Genomic DNA, 25,102 nt, shown 5'->3' on the forward strand with positions numbered 1-25,102 from the left:
TTTTATGGCTCACCTGATTGTATGTTCCTGTAAGTTTATGGTATGATCCTTAGTCCATCATACCTAAAAGTCTCTCCCACATTTGTACCAAAAATATGGATCTACCAGCAAATTGTTACTAAAACTGCCATAATCTTTAAATGATTTCTCAAAAACTGTACAACAGTGTCTGACCAAAATTGACAGAATGGCTTTTTAATGCCATAGTTGCTTGCAATGGCTCTTGTATCTATATAAATTTGAATGATTACTTATTTTTCTCAAATTTATAGAAACTATTTTATTCACTCTCTGCTTGCTGCAAGTTTTGATATGTCCATACCAGGAAACTATTGCATATGAAAGTTGTCCACCATTATAGTTAACAAAACATTGTGGATAACTCACACTTTTGGGTAAGGAAGAAGCTTATTGATTTCAGGCTCAAAAGCTAAAAGGGTCAAGATCATTAGGACTGGAAAGAAGAAAAATAGTTCTGCACAATCAGTTAAGTTCTTCATATATAATTACCAGACTTTGTAGATAGTTTGGTAAGGAAGAAGCTTTTTGATTTCAGATTACAAGGTTTTATATTAAGGTCACTGTAAATGAAAGAAGAAAAATGTTTTCTGCACAGTAACTTGAGTTTTCCATCATCTTTAATTACCAGACTTTGTGGATTGGTTTGCACTTGGGGCAGTAAAAAAACCAATCCATTTCAGGTCAAAGGTCAAAGGTTAAAGTCACTGTCTGAAAGAAGCAAAATTGTTTCTCTGCAATAAACTGAGTTATTTGTTATCTGTGGTTACCATGTGCTGTGGATGACTTGCACTTGGTCTCAGAAAGAACCCTGTTGATTTTGGAATGAAATGTTCAGATATCAAAGTCACTGTGACTGAGAGAAGAAAAATGTTTTCTCTACAGTTATTGTACAGTTAGCTCTACATCACATACCTCAACCAAAAATTGTGTGTGGCTTGCACTGGGCGTTAGGAAGCGTGTGTGTGTGTTTCGGATTTTTAACGTAGCTTTAGCAATTTTTCAGTCATATCACTATGATGTCTGCAATGTGGCAGTTTATAGTGATGTCTAGCACTGGGGAATCATGCTGCACTCATGTAGCATGATGTCCCATCCAGTCACATTATCCTGACACCAGGCCGACCAGTCCTAACACTAACATCTTAATGCTGAGTGCCAAGCAAGGCACCTGTTAGTACCATTTTTGTAAGTCTTTGGTATGACTCGACCGGGGATCGAACCCACGACCTCCCACATTAGACCACTTTAGGAAGAAACCTACGTACTGATTTTTGGGGTCAAATGGTCATGGTTAATGTGACTGAAAGAAAAAATGGTATCTGCACAAAATTTTCAGTTCTCAACCATGTGACTTCACCAAAGTTTGTGGACGACTTACACATTGGTTAAGAAAGAAGTATATTGACTTGGGAGGGAAAAGTTTGAATGTCACTGATTTGAAAAGAAAGAGCTTTTTTTGCATAATAACACTAGTTCTACAACTATATGTACATACATTTCACAGAGCATGTAGATTGTTTGTATTTAAATTATAGAAGAGGGCTATTGGTCTTATGGGGGGTATAACTTTGCACCAAAATTAATAAAGAAAACTATAGGTTTGGTGGTCTAAAGGTCAGAGGTTGTAGTCATGGTATGTAAGATAAGATATTTCTGGGGTTTCTGTGCAGTAATTAAAAGCCACATGCCTTTAAGAAAGATCAAGGTCATTAAGACCTGTTGGTCAATAACCTCCAGACTCTACTAATATCTACAGAGAGAACTGTTTAGCACTTGGTTTGTGTGAAATGCTTGTATTAAATAGAAAATTAATTCAATATTGTAAGTGGGCTATGTAACATACCTGTTTTCAACTCATTTAGGTTCAGATGGTATCCTTCCAATGCAGCCCACTCTCAACACCAGATGGAATTGTGGGAACTTTCCGTCAGTGTGCACAGTTTCAAAAGGACAAAGATCTCGAAAGATTTGTATCAGTCGTTGTTTTGGATGAAGTTGGACTTGCAGAGGACAGTCCCAGAATGCCTCTGAAGACACTACATCCTCTCCTGGAAGATGGCTGCCAAGGAGATGAAAAACCAGAACCACACAAAAAGGCAGCTTCCATTTAATAACTTCATTTTCATTAACATAATTAACCACGAAATATCTAGACATATTTGGAAACTTGTTGTTTGTATGCTGTCACTGGGTCTTTGGAAGAGGATATAGTATTATTGATGTCCGTTTGTCATGTTATCATGTTTGTCATGGTTAGAGGTCTAATTTCATTTGAGACTTCCTTTTAAAAAGACATAAAATAAATTTCATTTTCATCATTTTTGTTGTGACCCCTAACTGCCCTTCAGTTTCCACTTTTTTAACTTTTCAAGGACTTAATGGATTGAAGCCAAGTTTAGTAAAAGGATTTGTATTTAGAAAGCTTAGTTTAAGTTTGATTTTTATCTCATAGACCAGAAGAGTTTTTGTGATGACTTTTGGGAAAGATTGCCACCAAACTTAAGAGACACATCAGTCTTGATGGTTCCATTGGGGTTTTCACTAAAAGACTTCTTATAATGTTTAGTTCATCATAAATTAAACTGAGGCAAAAATATCTTCAGGATGGACACCATGGTCGTCTTCTTGAAAATCTTGTCTTCATTACCTCTTCTCGATGGATGGTCATATTAACATGGATTTTTATCAAGACACTTCTTTATGATATTTACTTGGTCCTGAATGGAAATGGTGCTAATCTTACATCCAATCACTTCATTTTGATATTTACTTGGTCCTGAATGGAAATGGTGCTAATCTTACATCCAATCACTTCATTATGATATTTACTTGGTCCTGAATGGAAATGGTGCTAATCTTACATCCAATCACTTCATTATGATATTTACTTGGTCCTGAATGGAAATGGTGCTAATCTTACATCCAATCACTTCATTATGATATTTACTTGGTCCTGAATGGAAATGGTGCTAATCTTACATCCAATCACTTCATTATGATATTTACTTGGTCCTGAATGGAAATGGTGCTAATCTTACATCCAAACACTTCATTATGATATTTACTTGGTCCTGAATGGAAATGGTGCTAATCTTACATCCAATCACTTCATTATGATATTTACTTGGTCCTGAATGGAAATGGTGCTAATCTTACATCCAATCACTTCATTATGATATTTACTTGATCCTGAATGGAAATGGTGCTAATCTTACATCCAATCACTTCATTTTGATATTTACTTGGTCCTGAATGGAAATTGTACTAATCTTACATCCAATCACTTCATTTTGATATTTACTTGGTCCTGAATGGAAATGGTGCTAATCTTACATCCAATCACTTCATTTTGATATTTACTTGGTCCTGAATGGAAATGGTGCTAATCTTACATCCAATCACTTCATTTTGATATTTACTTGGTCCTGAATGGAAATTGTACTAATCTTATATCCAATCACTTCATTTTGATATTTACTTGGTCCTGAATGGAAATGGTGCTAATCTTACATCCAATCACTTCATTATGATATTTAGTTGTTACTGAATGGAAATGGTGCTAATCTTACATCCAATCACTTCATTTTGATATTTAGTTGGTCCTGAATGGAAATGGTGCTAATCTTACATCCAATCACTTCATTTTGATATTTAGTTGGTCCTGAATGGAAATTGTACTAATCTTACATCCAATATGGTCATGATTTTATGGCCATCTTGTTATTGCTACTCTTCCTGGATGAATGGTCATATAGACATGGGGTTTTAATGAAAATCTTTTTACGATGTCTATTTTTGTCTTAAATGAAAATGGCACTAATCTTATAAATGTATCCAATTAAGCTAACAGAAGGTTTCATCACTTTGTGGTTCAAAAGAAGAAACCATCTTATTTTGGATTCCAGGAACTTATTTTTGGCCAGTAGAATGTCAGTCCCTTTGAGGGACTTGTGTCAATATCTTTTTGCAGAATGTCATTGAGTAATGGCCCATCAATTTTATTTGTAATTTGACTGATGGGGTCATTTATGGCATGTGGAAACAGTTCTAGTTCATTTATAATTTTGATTATGTGAAATAGGAAAATAAAACTCAGGAAAGGAGCCCAGTACCAGATGTGAGGCTTGATATGGTCCTGACAAATATCTCAATTTCTTTTGATTAGATTTTAATATCCTGTCCAGATGTGAGGTTAGAATTTTCTTTGTGTGACCTTCATTAATATGGTGAGAAATATATTTTTCTTGTTGTGATGGTTTTATCAGTATCGTCAACAATGTTAAAGTTTAGTGCTAAAGATTTTTCAAGGAGTTATTTAATATTGTTGCATTGATTCAGGTGAGTCACTGGGTTCTGCACATTACTTATTCTTTTATTCCTGTACATTTGTGAGATAGTTGGCCCATCTGAGGAAGTCATGTGCTGAATGCATTTGATGACCTAGAATTTATGTTAGAACCATGACTGTTGCATTACATTGCATTTTGTCAATAGTTTAATACATTATTTACTTGGAATCGAATAAAAAGAAAACAGAAATTGTATTAAATGCTTTAGAAAAGTTAGATATTTTATTTTATTTTATTCAGAGTTGAATTTCCGTCATTTTCTATGGAATAACATGTCGATGAACATGTTTTCAATTCTATGATGTTGCTTATGGGGGATTGTGCACTCTACTCCCCTTTGATCTTAAAATGCACTTTCTGAGTCCCAAAATCTGCCCAAACTGTGTGGAAGTTTGGCAGGTATGGTAGTGGCTGTAGGAATTAGTGACTGAACTTCAGTTAATGATGATTACAAAGAAGGCATTGCCCAAAATCTGATTTTGGTATTGGGATTGATAACTCAGCCATTTAAGCACAAACAATGCCAAAGCTCTCTAAGGAAATTGAAAATGGGTGTCTGGAGCTGTAGTTTTTGAAAATCTGTTGATCCAGTTAATAAATACTGCTAATAATCCCAAATTAAATTCTTGTCTGAAAAATGTTGAATAAGAAATAATTTTGTTTTTCTTGACAGTAAAACAGTTTGAAAGAAGCAAACTATGATGGAGTTAAATATAGTCACACAGTTATTTAATTATCTTAAGTCATTCTCATATTAAATAAAAATATGAAAACATTTTAAAATAATTCAGCAAGAAATGTATGAAATCAATATTTTAAATATTATGGTGATGTGAAAAGCAAGTAATAAATACTGGTAGTTAATGATGTAATAATAGGAATTGCCCTCTGAAAGTTGAAAGGATCTCATGAATTTGATCCATGGAGTCATAATGGCCCATTTTCTTGAAATGATGGAGTAAACACTGACCATGATGGCCATCTTTAAAATCTAGTTAATGCTGCTCTAACTTCAGATGGGTTGGTTATATTGGTTTTCATTTCCCAACATGGTCACAATGGTAGCCTTATTGAAATCTTTTTTTTTCTTTTGCTTCTCTTGAACACAAGGTTGCATTATCATAATTTGAGTCCTTAACCATCTACAGTTACCAGATGTTGTAGATGGCATGCAATTTTGCATAAGGGAGAACCATAGTCAAGGTCACTTCAGTTGAGAGAAAAAAATATGGTTTCCAAACACAGGACATGCATATGATGTGCATATTACAGTAGTCTATATCATTGTTCTATTTGCCTTTTTGGGGGATGCCTAAACTTATTCTGCACTATGCAGCCGGAACTGTGCCGATGTACCTTTAATTCTATACATGCATAGGCATACATACCATCCATGTCTATTTTTCAAGGTAATTGACGACGAGAAAGATTTCTTTTTACTGCAGTGGGCTTGTGAATATGTCAACTCAGACATACAAGAAAATATATTTGTTTTGGTATGTGAGATTTTCTCTAGAATATATGAGTTATGGCTTCCATACTCTGTAGTTTGAAAGAATCAAAATAGGTCAAATGGACTTGTGAATTCCTTGATATTTATTTTACCAGTATAGCATTAGACCTTTCAAGGGACTCTTGTCTTTGAGGACTCTAGTTTTATCCATTGTGTAGACACAACAAAACAATACTGAATTGTACAAAGAAAGATTTAATACATGCATTGTAAGAAATATAGGATACATGAGTATATGCATTCATCTCTCTCTCACTCTCTCCCTTTCTCTCAAACATGCCACTGTTCATTATTACCAATATTCTACAACATCAAACTCATAACTAAAATAACATCAATACTTAATTAAAATATTTATAAATATTTGGCTCTCTCTGTGGGGGCTACACATGGGCTAAAATCTGAATGTAAAAGATTGATTCCCAGTTGGTGCTAGGCTGATCCCAGCATTACACTGTTTTCTGGGCTGATCCCAGCTCAAGTAGAATTGGTGCTAGGCTGATCCCAGCATTAATATGTATTCTGGGCTGATCCCAGCTCAATGATAATTGGTACTAGGCTGATCCCAGCATTAAAGTATAATCTGGGCTGATCCTAGATTCTGTAGACTGTGCTAGGCTGATCCCAGCTCAAATAAAATCTGTGCTAGGCTGATCCCAGGATTCAAGTGTATTCTGGGCTGATCCCAGCTTAAGTAGACTATGTGCTAGGCTGACCCCAGTATAAGATTGTATTCTGGGTTAATCCCGTATTCATGGAATAGAGCTACGCTGATGCCAGCATGATATCTTTGAAAGTATTATAGTACAATTATTCATTACTGTATGGATGAATACTAATATTTAACTGCAGTATATGTTTGAGCTTATTTAGTCAAAGGATGTGGTATGATAGGAACCTTTCTTGGCCCCTTTTAAATCTTGTTTGTATTGTGCTTAAAAATAAAGAAATTTGAACATTCACATTTGAACATTCACATTGTCTCACTGATCCCCCTGAGAAACTCCAAATGTATGTTTGGATGCCTTTAATAGTAATTCTACAGGCTATTTTGCTATACTCATGTATAAGCCCATTCACGTATAAGTTGACCCCCTCCCACCAACTGAACTGGTAAAAGTATAAAAAGTGCATGACCCACATTTAAGCTGACCCATAAGTCCATGACGACATCACAGAATTTATGTACTAAGTTTTCAATGCATTTATTTAGGCAAATAACATTATTAAAATAAAATATTATCTTCAAGCCTAATGAAAATGAAAGTATGAACATTAATTTATATGTTGAAAGTCAAACACAGTATTAAAAACTTTAGACTTAAATGTTAAGTCTTAATTTAAATAATAAAATCATGAGATCCTGAAATATATAAAAAAAATTCACTACAATCCTTCGTAATCTGGTTCATTATCTGAATTGCCATACAGTTCATGAAACGTGGCTTCTGTTATGGGTGTGCTTTCATCCTAGATATCATTGTTGTAATCAGAGTCATCTGATGATATGTCGTTTGGCTTCTCGTTCTCATTGTCATCTGAATTAATTATGGCATCACCTTCAGTTCCAACCATGGCATTGCTGATGCAGCACTTTCAAAGTGATTTGGCAATCATTTCTGATGGAATCAAGTCCCATGTGTCTTTGACCTACATGGTGAATTTGAAATATCTTTTTTCATGACCAGTCATTTTTATCAGAATAGTTTTCTCACCACCAGCATTGACTGTTTGTTTCTCAGAATGTCAAAAGTCATAGACATCTCATCCACATTTCTGATTTGTGGTAGTTCGAATGAGCACTTCTTTCTGTGTTCGATAAAAAACTGAGATGATTCAATTTTTCTTCCAAGCCTTTTGGTTGCCTTTATGCTTTCTTCATTCAATGCCTGAGGCAGATACCATGCTGATTCATAAAAGAATAACACCAACTGGCTGATGCAATAAATTTTGATGAATCTGCAGACTTGTATTTGTGATTTTTCACACTTTTCATGGCACACAGACGAATTGTAGTTTCTGTGACATTGTATCCTTTTTGTTGACATTCACTAACAAAATTGCTGAGTTCTTTCTTTGGTTCAGGTAATGAAGCACTTCCAGTCCAATGTGCCTTCTTTGTTCTTGGCATCTCTTCTAATGGTGCATTCTTCTCCACCATTCCCATACTTGCTTCTCATTTACAAAAATTTGCATGCTGCTGCTTAGTTGTTATTTGCTTCAGCATATTCAATAACTTTAATTTTGAGTCCTGCTTCGTAAACAAAATGCTTTCTTTTATTCCCGCCACTTAAATAACTTTTGATTGTGGTAGTATCCTACTTTATTGTGTAATTTTTTCAGGGGTGGTTGGTTATCAAAACTAGATGCTAGTCAGATGTGTAGAAATAATTTTTTTATGCAAATTAAATATATTTTCATATAATTGTATTTATGCACTTAATTTTGTCAAATAATAATGTTCCAGCAAGGAAAAAAATGTAATGGTAAGTTTTATGTTGTTCCATTTCAGTTGATATTGTCAGTCATTTGATACACCAATTCAAATACAATGGCTTAGTTTTGGTCACTGGGTTTATAGCAAGATGCCTTTATCAATAATCAAGTTATAATGAAAGGTGCTATAAAAAAAGGAAACATCATATATATATATATATATATATATATATATATATATATATATATATATATATATATATTGTGTTATGAATACCACTGAATGGATTACTATAAGACTTCTTATAACATTTAGTCAGGCCTAAATGAAAATGATGTTGATCTCATGTCCAATATGGCCATCATCTTGATGTTAAGACTAATCGTGAACCAGTTGACATTGGTTTTTACCAAAAGATTTGTTATGATGTCTAGTTGGTAGCAAATGAATATGGTGCTGATATGATGTCCAGTATGATCACCACAGTCGCTTTCTGGAAAAGCTTGTTATTGCTACACCTCCTGAATGGATGATCATATCAGCATGGGGTTTTAAGTTAAAGACTTCTTATAATGTCTAGTTGAAAATGGTGACAATTTGATGTCCTTTATGGCCATCTTGAAAATTTTGTTATTTCTGCTCTTCCAGAATGGATGAACATATCAGTATGGAGTTTTCACTTGTGATGTCTAGTTGGTCTTAATTGAAAATAGTGCCAATCCCAATGTTTCAAATGGTCATCTTGAAAATTATGTTATCACTACTTAAGAAGGAATGGTCATTTCAGCATGGGTTTTGCACAGAAAGACTTTATGTGATATATATTTGGTCACAAACAATAATGATGATCTCACTTAAAATAAGGCCACTACAATGGGCATCTTGAAAATCATGCTATTGCCACTTCTCCTAGATGGTTGGTGATACCAGTGTTTTGCTTTCACCAAAAGATGTCTTATGGTGTCTGGTTGTTCTTAAATGGTAATGGTGCTAATCTGAAAACCAGGGTGGTCACCATGGCAGCCATCTTGAAAATCTTGTTATCATTACTCATCCAAAACAGAAAGTCATATCATCATGAGGTTTCGATTAAAGGACATTTTATGATGATTTGTTGATCTAAATGGTGTCTCACTGATTGAAAATGGTGCCAATCTGACATCTAGTATGTCCACCACAGCAGCTAATTTGAAAATCTTGTTATTGCTGAAGAATATCAGAGATTTTAACCCTTGACAGGTAAAATGAGGAAATGGCCATGACTTGAATTCCTGGAGATTCTTTTTGACTAATAGAGTGCCAGTTCCATCAAGGGACACTTGTTTTCTTATCATATTATTGCAATAATAACAGCTAGTATAATGACCAATGAATCAAAATAGTCACAGATGCAAAATAGTCTTTGTTGTGTGTCTTTTCTTATGATAAGAGAAGATAAAAAAAAAAAAAAAAATTTTGAAAGCGTTTGCAGGCCAAAACCTTTTTTCCTATCTTGTCTTTTCTTTAGATTGTTGCTAAGGTCTTTTTGATGGGTTTCATAATTAATAGAGAGAAAATTTAATATTTTGACAGGTTGCTTTCATTGGTATTTCTAACTGGGCTTTGGACCCTGCTAAGATGAACCGTGGAATTTTGGTGCAGAGGGAGGTACCTGACCTGGAAGAACTTGTGAACACTGCAGAGTTAGTTACATTTTGAATATATGAAATTTACCTGTGTTACTATGCCATAAAACACCATACCAATACCATCCCAACTGAAGTCATATGTTGGATGAAAAGTTATTTTATGAAGGTTAAGGGATAACAAAAATCAAAGGAGTCATTTATTCAGTTTTAAAAAAAAATATGTTATAGGATTAATGAGGTCAGAAACCTACACTGTTGTCCTTCTATATTATGTACTTTTTTTTATTAATATGCTGGTAGGAGACTGCTCCTGTGGCCTAACTGTTAAAAATGTCCATCTTGGATACAGGAGGTCATGGGTTGTAACCCTGACCAAGTCATACAAAAGACTTATCAAAATGGTACTAGCAGTTTTTTGCTTGGCATTCAGCATTAAGAGGTTAATGTTAGAACTGATCGGCCGTGTGTCAGGGTAATATAACTGGGTGGAACATTATGCCACATGTCTGCGGCATGATGCCCTAGTGCTAGGCATCACTATTAACTGCCACACTGTAGACATCCTTGCGATATGACTGAACAATTGTAATAGCTATGTTAAGAACTCACACACAAACACACACACACAAACTGGTAGGATTATATTTGTTGTATAAATGCATGGCAATACCCAGACAAAAAGGAAAGAGATCTGTGTATTGGGTATAGAATTCCATGTAGGAGATCATTTTTCTCATTCATGTTAAATATTTTAACTAATATATGTTATATATTTGCTACTATTATCTCTTTTAACTCTCATTTATTACCAGTATCAAATTATATATAGTTGATAAAAGTACAGAAAATTAAATCTGAAACCCATATCGATATATGAATGGATTGATGAATCCTTTAGCTGATTGCTCTGAGAGTTGCTGTTAATTTGTGATATGGTATTGTGAAGTTTTCTGACCATGACAGTATAAATGTTCACGTATACTTTTTGATTGCAGAGGGATCTGGTCTGCTAAGGGTCATGTCTCCAAGCTTGTGGAGCCATTCATTGAACCCCTGGCAAAATCTTACCTGGATCTCTTTAAAGTAGCCTCAGACAAACTTCGGGAATTCTTTGGTCTCCGTGATTTCTACAGGTTTGTACTCTTTAGAAATAAAGTTTACACAGTTGCAGCATACAGTATATCAAGGCAGTCAGTTCTCATTGTCCATGCCCAAGATGAAGCTTAGTGCTAAAGCTTTTTTAGATTATGCTGAATGATAAAGTTTATTTCCTTTTATATGTATCTCATCTAGTTAAATAAAATGTGGTCTCAAAATATAGGGTGGGGTCTTTTGTTTTTAGCTCATCTGGTTTATAGAAAATCCTTTGTATATCATTCATTTTTCATTTACAGTTCTATTTGCAGCCTCCTCATAAAATTGCTCAACAAAATTTTATTAAATTTTAAAGGTAGCCTACTATCATCATTAGTCAAAAATTAACATTAGTCCACTCATCCAAAGCTAGTCAGGTTCCTGTTTGACTGGTAGTGTACAAAGGACTAGTGAAGAATAAACATGATTAGTAAATTCCTTAACTTGCTAGTCCCATCAGCTGCAAACAAATTTGTTAAATTGTTTTGCATATGTCATGAACCCCATCAAATGTGACCACTGTTGCTAAAAGTAATTAAACTTTTATACAACTTCTTTTCAAAAATAATTCAATGGAATTTTGTACTAAATTTTATATATGGAATCTGGCACAAAGTTTTATTCTTCAGATTTGTTCAAATGATTCCAATCCACCATAAATATGGGGATCATTCTTCTCAAAACCACTCATCATTATATCAGATTTGACCAAAACCATTCTGGCATGAAGTTCTTTCATATTTGTTCAAACAGTCCCTATCTGCCATTAAATTAAAACCATCTAAAGACAGCTTTACAAAATATTTTCCAAATTTAACAAAAATCATCTTGGCATTAGACCAGATTTGACAGAAAGTGTCCCAACAAAAGTGCCATTCACATTTATAAAAAATATGCCTATCCACCATCAAATATGGGAGCCATTATTAAAATTATAACATTGTTTATATAACTACATCAAAATAAAAACATAATAGAATTTGACTTACTCTAACAAAAAGCACCATGACATATGTCTAACAAATGGTGCTGATGTGCCTTCAAATAGGGATAAAGGTATACAAAATGGAGAAACCTTGAAACAGTTATTTTAATAAGATATGTCAGACAGAAAAAAATATTCCAATACATATGGATATAACACAGCTTTTCACACATACAACATTTTAGTCATCAGCTTGAAGTTTTCAATCTCTATGGGAGATGAATTTTGATTAGTGGTAAATACTTAGAAATCTAAACCTGGTCACTGTTATATCAGGCTGGAATAACTGTCAAAAAGTGAACAACTATGCACCAAAGTGCTTACCTTATATGGTGTGAACCTCCACATGGGTCTCTCTGTGTGGTTTGATAACAGTAAACCTCCTCATGGGCCTATCAGTGTGTGGAGTGATAACAGTAAACCTCCTATGAACAAATGAGCCAAACAAGAGCTCAGTTTAAGTGTGCCCTTACACTGTGTTAAATGGAAGAATTAAAACAGCAGACATGCTTGCAAATCAATTTGAAAATTTAGACCAACATCAATTCCTGAAGGAAGCTAAACCAAATAAAACTGCAACTTCTGTTAGGGTCCCAATTTGCATAGATGGGAACCATGGCTAAAATAACATGAAATGTATGGAAAATATTTTTGAAGCCTTACTCATTAGTGTTTAAAAAAATGATTCCAATGACAATTATGCTCTTTCAGCATTCAAGTCCCCTAAATTTTGTAGTTTTTTAGAATCGTTTATATCGTGTTGTCTGAGATCAGATGCACTATAGCTAAACAAAAGGGGAATAAAATTCCAGGGTTAGATTTTTTTATGTACAATGTTTTAACAATATACTCAAGGTTCTTTTAATGATTTTATCTGTTTGTTTGTACATAACTTTGTTTCTATAGCTGTCACTGCAATTATTTTGAAAATATTAGAATGTATTTCCCAACAACAATGTGAAGTCACAATTTCTGATAATCAGTTTGGTTTTAAGAAACAAAACTTAAGCAGACTTATGCCTCTCTACCTGTAAAGAAACTGTCAACTATTATTTACAACATAGTATCCATGTGTTGGCATGTTTATTAGATGCTAGTAAAGCATTTGATACGGTCAGTTAATGGACACTTTAAAATGTTGCTCAACAATCAAATACCCATCGACATAGTTCATACTCTAGTTAGCTTATATGGAAAATAGGTGTGTTATGTGTGCTGATAAGTGCAATACTCAAGTCTTTCTATATAACTAATGGAGTGAGGCAGGGAGGTATTCTTTTGCTTTTGTTTTTTAACATACAAAGATGATATAAATGTGGGGCTATACTTGAAACTTAATGCTTCATTTCTTAACAGTATTAGTTTTGATGCTGATATGTCATTGATAAGTCCTTGTATAATAGGTTTATAGTAGGTTTAAGGAAATTATTACAGATATGAAGATATTATGTGTTGCAGAATTGTATCATGTGTAATAAACACAAATTGGTATTCATGTTTTCTTTCCAGTCACCTTCAAAATACAATCACCTCCCTCAGCAGTTATTGACCATGCTCTCTGACATATGCTTAGATATCAAAATCAGATTACCTTTTTGAACATTTTTAAATAATACAAAATTAATTATATATATATATATATATATATATCCTTTAATTGCATGTTTGATGTATGTCACTTTTAGACAACTTTCAGATTTAAAAACAACAAACTAAAAAAAAAACAAAATAAACAAGACAGAATTTCATAGCCTATGTCATTGTATAAAGTACATATATTCCTTTGTAAGACTGAGAATCGTTCAAAGATTTTCAGGAGAGCAGTTTTCTGTTGAAATTGTATAAATTCTGAAGTGCACAAATTTTTTATCACTGTTGAGGAATTGTATTTTAAGTTCACCTGTCCTCTCTGGCATCCCACTCATGGTTTCTCTACCTATCACTGCAGCAGTGTAGCAAGTAAATTGTAGACTTTAATGTAAGCATTTCTTATTTTTATCACTAACCTCACTAATGTCAGCACAATGTCTCTCATGGGGTGTCAGCTTAATCATATATCTTAAGTTACAGTTTTTGCATTATAACTTGTACAACAATTAACATGTACAGAGCAAATCCATCCAATATAAGGTACTGACCATTTAAATTTTGGGGTGTGTGGGAGGGGGTTGCAACTTATTTTGAGTCAATCAGTTATTTATAATTTTTATCTCTGTATAATTATTTTCTTTTTTTAAAATAATATAGTGGATATAATATGATGTTGTTTTGAAAAAAATCAGAGCAAGATATTTGCTACACCTGTTGACAGTGGAAATTTTGAAAAAAAAGGTCCCTGGTCCCTGGACACAAAACATTAAATTGTTGGTCTGTAACATAATTGCAATGTACTGTGGTACGTATTGCAGTATGTTTAGAAATACCATGGTACAATTTTTTTTCATGGTACCCAGCTTTACAAGAGGGCATATTGCATTTATGATGATTAGACTTAAACCCAGTTAAGTGCTAAAACTGAAGCACTAATCTCAACTTTATAAGATTTATTTAATTCATATTGTCTTTTAAAGTGTTGCCGCCAGTAGATATTACTGACATGTAATTTTATTTCATCACATATTGTTATTTATAGTGTACTGAGAACATGTAAAAAAAAATTTTAAAAAGAAACTGTAACAAAATATATGACTTCTTTTTAAAAGCTGAAAATTTCATGGTAATTCAAATTTTCAGGCACTAGCCACCAATTATTAATGACATAACGAGGTAGGTTTAATTTAGCAGTTTTGATTACAAGTTTATTCATCTTCAGCAAATAGGGGTATATTTTATGGTGTATATATTATTTCAAAGGGGATCTATGCTTGCTTTATGTAACATAAGCACATTTGCAGGTTATCTGTATCCACTAAAACAAATTTGCAGTGTATATGGATGACATGAACTTGGGGTATGGAAGAAACCTATTGAATTTGAGTTTTAAAGTTCAATGGTCAAGGTCTAATAGAAGAAAAATGATTTCTGGACAAGAACATTTTTTTTTTCACAGACTTTTACCAAGCCTTGTAGAAGACTTTGACTTAGGATAGAGGGGAAGCCTTTTGATTTTCTGGTCAAGAAGGCAAAGTCAATAAATGAAAGAAGAAAAATCATTCTGTAATATTAGTTCTGCATCACTTGCATTGATTGCCAAGTTATGTTGATCTAAAATAGTATCAACATTGCTGACATAAGGAAAAGACTTGTTGGACCTATATTAATCATATCCATAAGTCTCACAGCAATTTGTTTTCTGGAAGATAACTCTACTAGGAATAGTTTGATGCTAACCAAATTTGGCAAAGACCCTGAAAGTGTTTTGAGTTTCTGAAGACATGATTTAGCAACATTATGGACCCTGAATCTCCAGCTTTTGACTTTGATTTCTGCAGCATAACATTACTGGGGGATGGTTGGATTGCTTCCAAATTTGGCATGCAGATTAATATAAATTAAGTCTTGAATAAATTTGAATGCCAGTTTTCCATGGTGTCATTTGAAGAAGTTATTCCCCCTGTTTACCTGGCCTCCTGACTTATTTTCCACATCATGATTTTACCAAATTTTCTTGACATTCAACCAGTTTTGACATGCACCATTATATTCCTGAGACCTTGACTGTGTTTAATATCCATATTTTATACCTTCATTAATTCACCTGGCAAGAAGTCCTACTACAGTCTTGTGATGTACTTCTCTCATATCAACAAGATGTCTGCTTTAAATGTGTTTGTATTTTGGTAACGAATACAGTGGTCCCCCTCTTATATGGCCACCCCTTCTGCACTGGGAAAGTGGACATATAAGATGGGTGGCCTTTCCAGAGGGGGATTATAATTGTGGCAAGTAAGTGTATGTAGTAAGAAAGCTATAAATAACTTAAAGGTTCTTCTTGTCTTAAAAACTGTCTTATTTAAGTTAACATACATTAATAGCTCTTATTCTTAAATGTGAAATGCGAGTAGGGTATTGTTGACCTGTGCATGTCAAAACCATCCAAAAATGTCATTGAAATCAAGGTACATACCTTGCTTGGCATTTAATATAATTATATTTCCATTTACTCCATTTTCCACTGCCGCAGAATGTTCTCCTTATCTGTTATGATGTTCTATATCTGAGTCTTCCCAAGATGGCCTAAAAAACATTTTGGCAAGAAATCATGAACTCTCCCCAATGTCATCAAGTCAAATAACTTTTGCTTTTTCTTCTAAAGTATTAATTCTCCATTTATGTGATGATTTGTTCAAGTTTTTTAATGATTTATTCCTATATTGCTAATTGCTCAGTACTGCAACTTAATTATGCAGCTGAAACTTTTGTAGAGGTGACAAAATGCTTTGTTTATAAAGGAATCGATACATGTACTGTCACATGATTTTTCGGTCTTTGTCTGGTACCCTGTTTTGTTCCAAGTTAATTTCTCTCTGTGTGTTAATCCTCATAATCTATATTTAGCCTATTCTGACCATGTTATGATCTTGACAATTGCATCCAGTCATAATCATCAAAGAAAGAAAAAAACTCAACTGCCATGTGAAGCCCAAAACTCTAACATGACATTGTTGACCCCGTTTCTTGTGAACATTGGTATTAATGAAATAATATTAACCTCAGGGATACATATGCTGGTTGTGTTAGAGGTGGCCATTCCTGAGTGGTACTTTTGAACACAAACTTGTGGGTGCCAAGGTATTCTGGTCATAAAAAGTGGGTGTCTGCTAGTTAAGGGGCTGTTCATGAGGGAGATCACTGTAGTGCTAAATATAGAGAACAATTTTTAAAAGTGTTCAAAGTGATTTATTGGTAAAAGTTCAGTGTGGACTTTAGCTGAGAATTTTATGAAGATGGGTATGATCAATAGTTCTGGAAAATTTAACATTAACAGAGAACAAGAAATCATGTGCTACATTTAATTATTATAAACCACACTTTGAACTGTTACTAAGTTTAAGAATGTGACTATTTTAAAATTCTTTCAAACTAGATATTTCATCAACACAATATATGAATAAGTAACAAATCTTTCCATCAAAGATTTATTCATGATGTATTTATATGTTTCAGTCTAATGAAGATGATTTATTCCTTTGTGGAGCAAACAAAGAAGCCCCCAACATGGTACCAGCTTCTTCATTCCATAAAAAGGAATTTTGGTGGACTGGATGCTATCAGCCCAATAGAAACCTTTGCCAAAAGATTGACCATGGTGGACAAAGAGACAGAGGTCTGTATGAATGACTACTTTTTAATCTCAAATATATGAGGAAAATTATTATTTTTGTTGCACTGAATCAACATAAAGAAATAAAATTTAACATTTTTGGCAGATCTTTCAGTAAATTGTTCTTTATGAATGTCCTAGTTTTGCAACAGTTGTTTAAATTTTAAATGGGGGGAGGGTATGTATGGATGCCACTTTTATTTTTTCATTACCAATATGAATTGTATTATTGTTGGGTGTGTGAATTTTTGCAATATGTATTTTAACAGTTGCAGATACAAAAACAATTTTATTTATTATTTGAAACCCCTAATGGAAAATGGCCTTTTTGGTAAAATATTTTGGCATCAAACTTAATCTTACAGATTGTATTTACTGCCTTTGAGACAAAAGGGAAGTAACTCTTACATCCTACAGTAAACTATCCTTAATGTTGCCATCCATGACAATTGATGGGCTGTCTCAGATTCTTTATTCATAGTTTTAGTGAACTGGGATTACAGTGACCATGAAGTCATTTATTCAGTCTTGATATGAGTATCAAATAGAAAATGCTCATCCAGGAAGGATGGATACTATGTTTAGTTGTTGTTGTTGTTGTAGGGTTTAACGCCATTTTTCAGCACAGGATAGGCTATACATGGCGGCCAGTATTAATGGTGGAGGAAGAACCCGGGAAAACCCCGGAGAGAACCACCGACTCACAAGAAGCTACTGGCAAGCTTTCTCACATACCCACATTGGCTGAATCCGAGACTCGAACCCATGCAGACAGAGGTGAGATGGCTGTGACCCTTAAAGGACAGCGCTTTAATCACTCGGCCACTTGGGGCCCCACTATGTTTAGTAAAAGTCATACGGGTCATGTAAGCACACTTACTCATCTTAAATATAAATTTTCGTTTTAAAATATAATGCTAATTTTCTTTAACCAAAGTCAATTCAGTCTTGATTATTGAGTGTTCTACCTTAACTATCGTCAAGAAGCTTCCAGACGAAAATTATCAATTGCTATGGACTTTTACATTGGTGGTCAGGTCAGAAACTGGATCAAGAAGAGAGCTTGTCGAGTCTAATCCTCATAATATAGGGTAGCACAAATTTGTTTATCAACATGCATAGCCAGTCAGATTAAAATCAGATCTCCACTGTCCTATATAAAGATCTGACAGTAACTGATTAGTGGTCATGCTCTGGTGACCCTTAAATCAGCCAAATTAATGGGGCTTTTAGAAATCTGAAAGTGAATGAAATTGTTCAGGACACACTGATGCTCTTCAGCCATACTGCTCAGTTTCCCAAACGCAAAAATAAAAGACTTCATCTGATTGACTGATAAAATTAGTGATTATGGTAATAACATAGGTCACCAGAACATGACCTCTAAGCGGTTGCTATAAGATCTTCATGTAGGACAGTGGAGATCCGATTGTAATCAGATTGCATGCATAGCTTTCGTGGTGACATTTCATCCAAAATTGTCCACATATTTTAACATTGATTTTACCATATGTACTTTTCAGGGTGTGTAAATAATGACCTTTCAAAGGTATATGTATGTATGAGGATCCCAATAAAGTGAATAATTGTCATTTAAAGGTATGTTGAGTCAAATTCTAAAATTTGACACCCAATACTGAAATAATCAGTGTTGAACACCAATATGACCTGTATGACTTATGGCTTGTACTATACAGTCGTCATCAAGTCATGTTTACAACATATGCTGAGAATGAAGATTAGTGACAGGTTCTCATTAAAAAAAACCTGTTTTTTTATGGTATTTGGAAGTATTTAGATAGATGTAGTATTTCCCTGACCAGTAACTGTATAATAAAGAGCAGGAGAGTTGGTGCAGAACCATTGAGGGGTTCTGATTTAATTGTCTGATAGAGGGATTTAGCAGGTTTTTCCAGTATTGAAGAAAATTTCTTGAGTGTGAAAGGTCAATAATGACCTTCTGTCACATATACACATTAGATTTAATTTCTGTTACAGACAGACTAATATACTCCCTCCTGCAATTGGAAATTTTATGTGTTCATATACATTGCATGATAATTTCATATTTCTGCTTTGTCCTATCTGGTATTGGCCTCAGGTACTAAGGAATAATCAAGGTGAATGTATCAGCAATTGGTAGTTATGCTTGTATATGTACCTTATGATTTCAGCCTCGACTGGGTGACCCTGACTGCAGTACAGCAGGTTTGATCAAAGCCTGTCTATACAATACCAACAAACAAAGGTCAGTATTAGCAATGTAAATTGCCTTGTGCTTACATCTTTGCATTGTTAATATATTTTGTTTGGTTTTCCAATGAATATTGCAAAATTACAAACCAGAGTGAATCAGGTGTCTCCATGCAAGTCATGAATATGAGATAATGTGTACCAAATGTTTACAGATGACATCCTGCATCAAGGTATGTATTTAAGTTTCTTAAATAATTGCTGATCCATTTCAGATATGGCTGTTAATAATACAGAAAGGTCACTAAATGACAAATGAATATAGAAAAGTCATTAAAAGACATGATCATAAGAAGGCATTCAACTTTATTTCACAAAGTTTCAAAAATTGTATCAGTTGACTATTACATATGGTCTAATCTGGATGAAGTTTCCAGCTACAGAGAAAGCTTCAGAAAATAATGGTGTAAATATAATACATTATTGTAATTGATGCTATCAAATATTTAGATGTGATTTGGAAATGAAGATGTATATCATTAATACAGTAGAAAATGAAAATAAATTTTAGGAAAGTTTGAAAGATGGTTGTAATAAATACAAACTACTGAGTCTTTGTCAATTTAGCATGAACTTTATTCCTCATGCAAGAAGCAAATTTAGTTCATTGGAATACAGTGAGGCCAGAATATTGTTATAACATTTAGAAAACAGTATTTCCCATTGTGAAGATTGTTGAGTTAAACTGAATAGTTAATCTTATTTCTTTCTCCATTTTGCATGGGTTCCTTCATTCATTTATTGTATATACTCGCTTATAAGCTGATTCAACTGTAAGTTGACTACCCCATTCTTGTGTCTGCAAAAAGCGAAGTTTTCTATAACCCTCCTAAATGTTGAGGTGTTTTTTTGCTAGTCAGATCTCTCTGCAAGGGGTGACATGTGGTCAGTGAGTTGGAGTTGCACATGGAGAAAAATAAACAAGTCAAACTGGATAGATGGATAAAAAGACTGGTAGGACAAAAAAAAGACAAAAACAATTTAGAATAATTACATTTGTATTATTGAGCTGAATACAAATAAATTAACAGCCTACAGTTTGTCCATCTTCATGTAATGAAATTCATAATGCTTTACATTTTTAATGCATCTTTATGATAAATCCATGCATTGAATCATATATGGGTTTAAAAATAGTAATCCATAACGATGCGATTCACAATATCTCATAATATATTAATTCCAAAAAGTATAGTCCACTTTTTTATGATTCACAGTATCCTGTTAATGTTCCTGTTTAATATCATCTGGTTCAAAGCCCAAGCATTCATCTTCCTTGTCCGAGTTACCAAATAAAGTTCTGAATTCCTCCACTGTCATCCAGTCATTGTAAACATTTTCTGATTCAGATTCCTCATCTGATTTATCATCCAGTTCTGATCCTTTGTCTTTACTGTCATCAGTTGTTTTGTCTGTGTTGGTCTTATCTAGAATGAAATCAACAAAAAAATGATTGTTTCATCCAATATAATTTCATGTCCCAACATTTATAAGTCGTAAAAATTACTTATAAAAAAAATTAAGGGTGTCCTATGACTTATAGTGTGCCAAGATTTACAGTCAAAATGGTAAGATAAATTTTTAAGATTTTTTTCTTCTCATCTCACTTATAAGATGACCCCTTCTCTGCATTTGTAAAATCTTTAGCAAAAAAGGTCAACTTATAAGTAAGTATATATGGTAAATATGCTGTTCTTCACTTTATTCATCCATATCATTTTTAAAACCAGAATAAAATACTTGAACAATACCAAACCTGTTCATTCCTGTTACATACCGGCATTTTAGATGTTTTTGTAAAGCTTAATTCAACTATTTCTACTTCAGGACTGGCAATCTTTGATCTCTAATTTAAAATTCATAATGACATATTCTTTATTTCTTCTTTTTCAGTGAGAGTCGGTACTTGTTGCTGCTGACAGAGAACTATGGAGCCCTGACAATTCTACAGCAATTGATACCAACGGGGAATAGCATTATTACAATATTTGGCAGTAGTTTTCCCAGTGACCAAGAATACACTCAGGTGTGTAAAAATGAATTCATTACATCACATGGAAGTAATTTAGGTTGCCCTCTGTTCCTCACTTACATCACACAAGATTTTTGTTTTGGGTTGTTTGTTTAAAAGTTACAGTCATTTTTGTCAGGAAGCTGTAGATATATTATATTAATCAGGATTGACTTTTTCTTTCTGTACATTAGACAAAATAAATGCTGATAAATTTGTATGGACTTACGCCATATAAAAGATATAGTTTCGTATTAAACTGACCTAACACGTATGTCAATATGTCTTTGTTGTACTCTTTTCATTATGTGTAATCCAAAGCTTTGTTTCCAGATTTTGACCAAATATTTATGGTTTATTAGCTCTGCTGGTCATAGACCAGAAGAGCTTATGAGATGGCCTGTTGTCACTTTATAACAATAAAGTACTTAAAGGAATGCTGTAAACTACTTGGAAACATCAGAATAAACTAACCATCTGTGGATATGAAATTTTGCATATAAATACCTTACTGTTACCATTGTTTTTTTTCTCCACTAAGTACTCTTAATTTTATTTTAAAGAATATTTTTGGTCATAATTATAACACAGATAAGAGAAAACAAGACTTTATAACAACAACAAAAATTTTGACATTAATTTTCTCATTTGCGAGTCTTCTGCTGAATTGTTGTAATGTTCCTGAGCATAATACCGTATAGCCTTCTTAACAGCTTTATAAATGGCTTGCATTTGGTGTATGGAAGAATCTTGTTGATTATGTAGTGAATAGGTCATAGGTCAAGGTTACTGACTGAAGTAATATAAAAAATATTTTCTGCACAGTAACATTGATACTTCATGACATTACCTCAAACATTGAGGTTGGCTAGCATTTGGCGTAAGGAGAAAGGCTAGTGGCTTTAGAATCAGAAGGTCAAAGGGCAGAGTGCAGCTACTGAAGAAAAAAAAATGGTTTCTGCACAAAACATCAGTTCTACAATGCTAACCTTGCCTAACTTTATAGATGTCTTGCATTTAGGGTAAGGACAAAGCCTAGTGATTATGAAGTGAAAAAGTCTAAAGTCATTGTCACTCAAACTAAAAGAAGAAAAGTGGTTTATGCACACAAATATAAATTACCTACATAGAAGACTATTAAACATGGTGTGTGTATATACTATGCTATTCATAGTACTCTTCTTAGTGGCTCTAATTTCATATTATAGAAAAGAATTATTTTAAATGTCTTTTATGTTCTGTTACAGTAGGATAGTATGGAAGTAAATGGGTGGGTAGTTGGTTAGGAAGGTTGGGCAGGTATTCGTGAGTGTAATGAGACAGGTAGGTAGTTACTTTTCAAAGTATGTCAGCACAATACTGGCTATAGAATACTAATTAAGTTTTAAAATGTTAAATCGTTAAAATGATAAGAGAAAACAATTACAAAAAAATAATAACTGAATTAGAAAAGGGGCCAACATTTTGTTGTGAAAATCACTTTATCCTGAGCTTATTTTCTGCATGAAAATTAATATTTACAATAGCCACTGGAGATTAATTAAAATATAGGCAAGTTGTGTAGTCATCAATTACATTTTATTTAGCAATGAGGTAGTCAAAAGCACGTTAGGTCATCCATTTGTTCTTGACAGTGGCATAAATATTTTACCCTTTACCTCATGCAAGTGCCTTTGGACTCCTCTACTCCATTCGCATGGAAGTGCCTTTAGATGGCTCTACTCCATTTGCATGGAAGTGCCTTTTGACGTCTCTACTCCATTTGCATGGAAGCGCCTTTTGACGTCTCCTGTAAACATCAGCCATTTTTAGTGGGTTTTCGTAGCGCCACCTTTGGGGAAACCCCCAATAGATACCTCATTCATTGCTGTGAATGACCATTACATCAGATCACGTGGTTGCTGTTTATGCTCTGGTAGAAAACTGCTTTTTAAAGTAACTGGGTCGTATTCTCCACTCTCCAAAATGGAGGTCGCTGATTTTGTTTTGTACTTTTCATGATTAGAATCACAATTATGAAAGCTTCAGTAACTTAGGTAAAGGCTCTGATATTGATGTAGGTAGCAATTAGTTTTATAAATCATCAAATTCAGATGACTTAGTGATGTAGATGCAGACAAATAACTTGTAAATTTCGAGTATGAAAAATGGCAGCAACGGTTGGTCATGCAGCTTCACTGACTTCACGGTGAACAAGTTCTCTCAAGATTTTAAAGCACATAATAGATGTGTACCAAAAATGTAAAATGGTTAAAATTGCTGTTAAACGTAATATACAATACACTGCTTAACAGTTAACAGGCAGGCTTATGTGTATGGAGTTGAATAGGTAACAGGTGTTCTATTTATAGCACACTGCACTGGGTAACTTAGCTACGTGTGTATTGGAGGGCTAAAAAGCCATACACTTTATGAGGTAAAGGGTTAAAGTAGAGGTCAGAAGTTTGGAAAATGTTCAAGAGTTTTTAAATATTCCATTGCCTTGGAAAGTAGAATTTTGTTTTAAGGTGTATAGGACCATCAATACAAGTCATAGGTAATAAGAGGCATGTTTCTGCTAATTATTTTAGGTGTGTAGGAACATCAACCGCATCAAGGTGTGCATGGAGACAGGAAACACAGTGGTGTTGCTGAATCTGGAAAATTTGTATGAGAGTCTTTATGATGCTCTCAACCAGGTGAGTTGACAAATTATGAATAATTTAAATCTGAAAAATGTTATAGAAAATCATTTTGTGAAGTACAAAAATAACTAACAGAAGTTCAACATAAGATGCTTAAGAGAGTATATAATTTTCACAACCTTGGCTGAGTCATACTAAAGACTTCTAAAAATGGTACTAGGAGCTGCATTGCATGGAACTCAGCATTAAGAGGTTAGTGTTGGTGCTGGTCACCCTGGTGTCAGGATAATGTAACTTGGTGGGACATGATGTCACATGTCTGTGGCATGATGCCCCAGTGCTTGACATCACTATAAACTGCCACGCTGCAGACATCATAGTGATATATCTAAAATTATTAAAGCTACATTAAATGTCTAAGCACACACACACTCTTTTCAGGAGAGTTTTTTCAGAAAATGCAGTTACTTGGGAGCACTTATATTAATATACTTATTATTAATTTGGTACTGAGAAAGTAGTAATGCATTAATAATAAAAAGCTTATGACAACTGTCTGTTCCCGCCTGAGTCCTATTGAATTCATATCTCATCAATATGATATCAAGTTATGTCTTTTACCATAAACATATTAATTACAAGTTTTGTTAAAGTTGAAATTATTATTTATTGGTTTATTTCAGTATTATGTGTACTTTGGAGGAGAGAGATATGTGGATCTTGGATTGGGAACTCACAGAGTCAAGTGCAGGGTACATAAGAAGTTCAGGTACACCTTTTACTTCTTTTCATATTGTTAGCTTTAATGGTCAAAGACCAAAAGAACCTAAGTAAGTGCCCATCATCTGTCTGTATATCCATCCATTACTACAATTTTGTTTTTT

General features: G+C 33.8%; 1 protein-coding gene across 2 annotated transcripts in view; it reads left to right on the top strand.

The window, feature by feature from the left end:
- The window catches only part of LOC149786032 (E3 ubiquitin-protein ligase rnf213-alpha-like), a 354,737-nt gene that overhangs the window by 178,060 nt on the left and 151,575 nt on the right, over nt 1-25,102 (top strand). For both annotated transcript variants that reach the window (XM_089976319.1, XM_089976318.1), the window contains exons 45-52: nt 1,884-2,117; nt 9,893-10,002; nt 10,944-11,081; nt 17,174-17,333; nt 19,505-19,578; nt 21,477-21,609; nt 24,165-24,272; nt 24,902-24,987. In XM_089976319.1, coding sequence (XP_089832445.1) covers nt 1,884-2,117; nt 9,893-10,002; nt 10,944-11,081; nt 17,174-17,333; nt 19,505-19,578; nt 21,477-21,609; nt 24,165-24,272; nt 24,902-24,987 — 1,043 coding nt within the window. The remainder of the gene's footprint in view (nt 1-1,883; nt 2,118-9,892; nt 10,003-10,943; nt 11,082-17,173; nt 17,334-19,504; nt 19,579-21,476; nt 21,610-24,164; nt 24,273-24,901; nt 24,988-25,102) is intronic.

The sequence above is a fragment of the Sinohyriopsis cumingii genome, chromosome 12, assembly GCF_028554795.1.
Source record: "Sinohyriopsis cumingii isolate HCF-2022 chromosome 12, ASM2855479v2, whole genome shotgun sequence".
In the NCBI taxonomy this organism is placed as follows: Eukaryota; Metazoa; Mollusca; class Bivalvia; order Unionida; family Unionidae; genus Sinohyriopsis; species Sinohyriopsis cumingii.